At 62.7% G+C, this 6,719-nt stretch overlaps 1 protein-coding gene and 1 long non-coding RNA gene across 2 annotated transcripts in view; both read left to right on the top strand.

The window, feature by feature from the left end:
* Nucleotides 1–1,485: 1,485 nt before the first annotated feature.
* On the top strand, nt 1,486–2,573 carry LOC128809380 (uncharacterized). The gene is made up of 3 exons (XR_008437705.1): nt 1,486–1,500; nt 2,269–2,351; nt 2,492–2,573. It is a non-coding gene; the product is annotated as an uncharacterized LOC128809380 (long non-coding RNA).
* A 3,400-nt stretch (nt 2,574–5,973) lies between these two features.
* The window catches only part of HSF1 (heat shock transcription factor 1), a 32,301-nt gene continuing 31,555 nt past the window's right edge, over nt 5,974–6,719 (top strand). Inside the window, exon 1 of the mRNA XM_053984012.1 lies at nt 5,974–6,018. Coding sequence (XP_053839987.1) covers nt 5,974–6,018 — 45 coding nt within the window. The remainder of the gene's footprint in view (nt 6,019–6,719) is intronic.

Below are 6,719 nucleotides of genomic sequence, written 5' to 3'. Positions count from 1 at the left end.
CTGGCATTGATCCAGCACTGATCCAGCATTGATCCAGCACTGATGCAGTATTGATCCTGTATTGATCTGACATTGATCCAGCACTGATGCAGTATTGATCCAGCATTGATCTGACATTGATCCAGCACTGATGCAGTATTGATCCAGCATTGATCTGGCATTGATCCAGCATTGATCTGGCATTGATCCAGCATTGATGCAGCATTGATCCGGTATTGATCTGGCATTGATCCAGTGTTGATCTGGCATTGATCCAGCATTGATCTGGCATTGATCCGGCATTGATCCAGCATTGATCCGGTATTGATCTGGCATTGATCCAGCATTGATCCAGCATTGATCCAGCATTGATCCAGCATTGATCCAGCACTGATCCTGTATTGATCTGGTATTGATCCAGCATTGATCCAGCATTGATCCAGCATTGATCCAGCACTGATCCTGTATTGATCTGGTATTGATCCAGCATTGATCTGGCATTGATCCAGTGTTGATCTGGCATTGATCCGGCACTGATGCAGTATTGATCCTGTACTGATCCAGCATTGATCCAGCATTGATCCGGTATTGATCCAGCACTGGTCTGGCATTGATCCTGTATTGATCTGGCATTGATCCGGCACTGATGCAGTATTGATCCAGCACTGATCTAGTATTGATCCTGTATTGATCCAGCATTGATCCAGCATTGATCTGGTATTGATCCTGTATTGATCTGACATTGATCCAGCATTGATCCAGCACTGATCTGACATTGATCCAGTGTTGATCTGGCATTGATCCGGCATTGATCCGGTATTGATCCTGTATTGATCCTGTATTGATCCAGCATTGATCCAGCATTGATCCAGCACTGGTCTGGCCTCCATCCCCTATTGATCCAGCCTCTCTCCGGCAGGGCTGGCACAGCCCCCATGGCACAGGGGGGTTCCCCCCCCCCCATTCCCAGAGTTTGGGGTCGGTTTCCCCCCCCCCCCCGGATTTGTGGGGCAGAGCCCGGGGGGGCTCCGTGGGGCTGGGGGGGGGTCCCTGGGGGTCCCTGTCCCCCCCAAGACACCAGGCAGGAGTTGGGGGGTGCAGAAGCTTTATTGGAGGCTGGGGGGGAACCGGGGGGAGACCCCCAAAGGGGGGAGCTGGGCCCCCCATGGAGGGGCTGAGCTGGGGCTGGGGGGCTGCCCTATAGACTGTGCGCATCTGGGGGGGCTGCCCCATAGCAGGGTCGGGGGGCTGCCCCATGGCAGGGTCAGGAGCTGCCCCATGGCAGGGTCGGGGGGCTGCCCCATAGCAGGGTCAGGAGCTGCCCCATGGCAGGGTCGGGGGGCTGCCCCACAGCAGGGTCAGGAGCTGCCCCATGGCAGGGTCGGGGGGCTGCCCCATGGCAGGGTCAGGAGCTGCCCCATGGCAGGGTCGGGGGGCTGCCCCATGGCAGGGTCAGGAGCTGCCCCATGGCAGGGTCGGGGGGCTGCCCCATGGCAGGGTCAGGAGCTGCCCCATAGCAGGGTCGGGGGGCTGCCCCATGGCAGGGTCAGGAGCTGCCCCATGGCAGGGTCGGGGGGCTGCCCCACGGGGGGGGGGTGCACAGCTGGAGCTGGGGGCTGCCCCAGAGCTGGAGTGGGCGAGGGGCTGCCCCATAGAGGGGTTAGGGGGCTGCCCTATAGGCTGTTGCGTATCTAGCAATGGGGGGGCTGCCCCATAGCAGGGTCAGGAGCTGCCCCATAGCGGGGTCAGGAGCTGCCCCATAGCAGACTCTAGGGCTGCCCCATAGCGGGGTCAGGAGCTGCCCCATAGGAAGTGCATAGATGGGATGGGGGGCAGCCCCATAGTGGAGTTAGGGGGCTGCCCCCAATAGCAGGGTCAGGAGCTGCCCCACAGCAGACTCTGGGGCTGCCCCATAGTGGGGTCAGGAGCTGCCCCACAGCAGGGTCAGGGGCTGCCCCATAGCAGGGTCAGGGGCTGCCCCACAGCAGGGTCAGGGGCTGCCCCATAGCAGGTGTATAGATGGGATGGGGGGCTGCCCCATAGCGGAGTTAGGGGGGTGCCCTATGGACTGTGCGTATCTAAAGGGGGGGCTGCCCCACAGCAGGGTCAGGGGCTGCCCCATAGCAGGGATGGGGGCTGCCCCACAGCAGGTGCCCTATAGGAAGTGCATAGATGGGATGGGGGCTGCCCCATAGACCTGTGCATAGCTGGAGTGGGTGGGGCTGCCCCATAGCGGGGCTGCCCCATAGGAGGTGCATAGACGGGATGGGGGGCAGCCCCACAGTGGAGTTAGGGGGCTGCCCCATAGCATGGTTAAGGGGCTGCCCCATAGAGGTGCATAGATGGAATCGGGGGGGCTGCCCCATAGCAGGGTCAGGGGGGCTGCCCCACAGCAGGATCAGGGGCTGCCCCATAGCAGGTGCATAGATGGGATGGGGGGCTGCCCCATAGCGGAGTTAGGGGGATGCCCTATGGACTGTGCGGATCTAAAGGGGGGTCTGCCCCACAGCAGGAATGGGGCTGCCCCATAGAGGAGGTGCATAGCTGGAGTGGGTGGGGGGCTGCCCCATAGCGGAGTTAGGGGGCTGCCCTATGGACTGTGCGTGTCTAGAGGGTCGGTTACCCCACAGAGGGGTTTGGGAGGGGCTGCCCCATAGCAGGGTTAGGGGGCTGCCCCATAACGGACTTTGGGGCTGCCCCATAGCAGGGCTGGGGGGCTGCCCTATGGACTGTGCTTATCTAGCAATGGGGGCTGCTCCATGGGGGGCACAGCTGGAGTTGGGGGGCTGACCCATGGTGGGGGTCAGGGGCTGCCCCACAGCGGGTTTGGGGCTGCCCCACAGCGATTTGGAGCTGCCCCACAGCAGATTTGGGGCTGCCCCACAGCGGGTTTGGGGCTGCCCCACAGTGGGTTTGGGGCTGCCCCATGGTGGGGTCAGGGGTGGCTCCATAGCGGGGTTTGGGGCCACCCCACAGCGGTTTGGGGCTGCCCCACAGCGGGTTTGGGGCTGCCCCACAGTGGGGTCAGGGGCAGCTCCATAGTGGGTTTGGGGCTGCCCCACAGCAGGTTTGGGGCTGCCCCACAGCGGGTTTGGGGCTGCCCCACAGCAGGTTTGGGACTGCCCCACAGCCGATTTGGGGCTGCCCCACAGCAGATTTGGGGCTGCCCCACAGCGGGGTTTGGGGCTGCCCCATAGCCGATTTGGGGCTGCCCCACAGCGGGGTTTGGGGCTGCCCCACAGCCGATTTGGAGCTGCCCCACAGCGGGGTTTGGAGCTGCCCCACAGCCGATTTGGGGCTGCCCCACAGCAGATTTGGAGCTGCCCCACAGCAGGTTTGGGGCTGCCCCACAGTGGGTTTGGGGCTGCCCCACAGCGGGTTTGGAGCTGCCCCACAGCGGGTTTGGAGCTGCCCCACAGCGGGGTTTGGAGCTGCCCCACAGCGGGTTTGGGGCTGCCCCACAGCGGGTTTGGAGCTGCCCCACAGCAGGTTTGGGGCTGCCCCACAGCGGGGTTTGGAGCTGCCCCACAGCCGATTTGGGGCTGCCCCACAGCGGTTTGGGGTTGCCCCACAGCGGGTTTGGGGCTGCCCCACAGCAGATTTGGGGCTGCCCCACAGCGGTTTGGGGCTGCCCCACAGCAGATTTGGGGCTGCCCCACAGCGGTTTGGGGCTGCCCCACAGCCGATTTGGAGCTGCCCCACAGCAGATTTGGGGCTGCCCCACAGCGGTTTGGGGCTGCCCCACAGCAGATTTGGGGCTGCCCCACAGCCGATTTGGAGCTGCCCCACAGCAGATTTGGGGCTGCCCCACAGCAGATTTGGGGCTGCCCCACAGCGGGTCAGGGGCTGCCCCACAGCAGGTTTGGGGCTGCCCCACAGCAGATTTGGGGCTGCCCCACAGCGGGGTTTGGGGCTGCCCCATAGCAGATTTGGGGCTGCCCCATAGCGGGGTTTGGGGCTGCCCCATGGTGGGGTCAGGGGTGGCTCCATAGTGGGTTTGGGGCTGCCCCACAGCGGTTTGGGGCTGCCCCATAGCCGATTTGGGGCCTGCCCCACAGCGGGGTTTGGGGCTGCCCCACAGCCGATTTGGGGCTGCCCCACAGCGGGTTTGGAGCTGCCCCACAGCGGGGTTTGGAGCTGCCCCACAGCCGATCTGGGGCTGCCCCACAGCCGATTTGGGGCTGCCCCACAGCCGATTTGGGACTGCCCCACAGCAGATTTGGGGCTGCCCCACAGCCGATTTGGGGCTGCCCCACAGCGGGTTTGGGACTGCCCCACAGCGGGTTTGGGGCTGCCCCACAGCCGATTTGGGGCTGCCCCACAGCCGATTTGGGGCCGCCCCACAGCGGTTTGGGGGTCACACGGCCTCCTGCGCCTGCCGGAACTCGAAGACGCTGCCGCGCTCCAGGAAGGTTTGTGGGGTCGGGGGGCTCGGGGGGCTCGGGGGGTCCCGGGGGTTTTGGGGGTTCGGGGAGTTCTGGGGGGCCCAGAGGTCCTGGGGGTCCGGGGGGGTCCTGGGGGTCGCCCCCGGCCCCTTCCTCGGGGGGGCCGAAGCCGCCCCCGCCCGGGGTCAGCAGGCGGAAAATGTCCTGTGGGGAGAGAGGGGTGTGGGGTCAGGGGTGTGGGGTCCAAGATTTGGGGTCAGGGGTTTGGGGTCAGGGGTGTGGGGTCAGGGGTTTGGGGTTATGGGGGGTTTGGGGTCAGGGGGGTTGGGGTCAGGGAGGTTTTGGGTTGGGGGTTGGGGGTCGGGGGTTTGGGGTCAGGGGAGGTTTGGGGTCAGGGGTTTGGGGTTATGGGGGGTTTGGGATCAGGGGGGGTTTGGGGTCAGGGGTGTGGGGTCAGGGGTGTGGGGTCCAAGATTTGGGGTCAGGGGTTTGGGTCAGGGGTTTGGGGTCAGAGGTTTGGGGTCAGGGGGGTTTGGGGTCAGAGGTTTGGGGTCAGGGGGTTGGGGTTATGGGGGGGTTTGGGGTCAGGGGGGTGTGGGGTCAGGGGTGTGGGGTTATGGGGGGGTTTGGGGTCAGGGGGGTTTGGGGTCAGGGGTTTGGGGTTATGGGGGGGTTTGGGGTCGGGGATTTGGGGTCAGGGGTTTGGGGTTATGGGGGGTTTGGGGTCAGGGGGGTTTGGGGTCAGGGGTTTGGGGTCAGGGGTGTGGGGTTATGGGGGGTTTGGGGTTGGGGATTGGGGGTTTGGGGGTCAGGGGGGGTTTGGGGTCAAGGGTTTGGGGTCAGGGGTGTGGGGTCAGGGGTTTGGGGTTATGGGGGGTTTGGGGTTGGGGGTTGGGGGTTTGGGGTCAGAGGTTTGGGGGTCAGGGGGGTTTGGGGTCAGGGGTTTGGGGTTATGGGGGGGTTTGGGGTCAGGGGTGTGGGGTCAGGGGGGGTTTGGGGTCAGGGGTTTGGGGTTATGGGGGGTTTGGGGTCAGGGGGGTTTGGGGTCAGGGGGGTTTGGGGTCAGGGGGGATTTGGGGTCAGGGGGGTTTGGGGTCGGGGATTTGGGGTCAGGGGGGGTTTGGGGGTCAGGGGTTTGGGGTTATGGGGGGGTTTGGGGTTGGGGGTTTGGGGTCACAGGTTTGGGGTCAGGGGGGTTTGGGGTTGGAGGTTTGGGATCAGGGGTTTGGGGTCAGAGGTTTGGGGTCAGGGGTTTGGGGTTATGGGGGGTTTGGGGTTTGGGGTCAGGGGTTTGGGGTCGGGGGGGTTTGGGGTTGGGGGTTTGGGGTCAGGGGGGGTTTGGGGTCAGGGGTTTGGGGTCAGGGGTTTGGGGTCGGGGGGGTTTGGGGTCGGGGGGGGCTTGGGGTCAAGAGGGGGTTGGGATTTTTGGGCAGTTTTTGGGGCAGTTTTTGGGGTGGGTTTGGGGTGATTTTGGGGTTGTTTTGGGGTGGTTTTGGAGTTCTTTTTGGGGTGATTTTGGGGTTGTTTTGGGTCGGTTTTTGGGATGTTTTTGGGGTGTTTTTGGGATGTTTTTGGGGTGTTTTTGGGGTTTTTGCTCACCCCCGGCTCCATGCACACCGAGCTCTTGCCCCCCAGGTTGATGTCACAGGATGGGGTTTGGGGTGATTTTGGGGTGATTTTGGGGTGATTTTGGGGTGATTTTGGGGTGATTTTGGGACGGTTTGGGTGATTTTGGGGTGATTTTGGGGTGATTTTGGGACGGTTTTGGGGGCGGTTTTGGGTCGGTTTTTGGGGTGTTTTTGGGGTTTTTGCTCACCCCCGGCTCCACGCACACCGAGCTCTTGCCCCCCAGGTTGATGTCACAGGATGGGTTTGGGGTGATTTTGGGGTGATTTTGGGGTGATTTGGGGCGGTTTTGGGGCGGTTTTTGGAGCCAGTTTTGGGATGTTTTTGGGGTTGTTTTGGGGTTGTTTTTGGGGTGTTTTGGGGGTTTTTGCTCACCCCCGGCTCCACGCACACCGAGCTCTTGCCCCCCAGGTTGATGGTACAGGATGGGGTTTGGGGTGATTTTGGGGTGATTTTGGGGCGGTTTTTGGAGCAGTTTTGGGGCAGTTTTGGGTTGTTTTTGGGGTGATTTTGGGGCGGTTTTTGGAGCAGTTTTGGGTCGGTTTTTGGGGTTGTTTTTGGGGTGTTTTTGGGGTGATTTTGGGGTGTTTTTGGGGTTTTTGCTCACCCCCGGCTCCACGCACACCGAGCTCTTGCCCCCCAGGTTGATGGTACAGGATGGGGTTTGGGGTGATTTTGGGGTGATTTTGGGGCGGTTTTTGGAGCAGTTTTGGGGCAGTTTTGGGGTTG

The sequence above is a fragment of the Vidua macroura genome, chromosome 1, assembly GCF_024509145.1.
Source record: "Vidua macroura isolate BioBank_ID:100142 chromosome 1, ASM2450914v1, whole genome shotgun sequence".
NCBI classification, from domain to species: domain Eukaryota; kingdom Metazoa; phylum Chordata; class Aves; order Passeriformes; family Viduidae; genus Vidua; species Vidua macroura.
The sequence above is the reverse complement of the archived record's forward strand: the minus strand, read 5'-3'. Positions and strand labels throughout refer to the sequence as shown.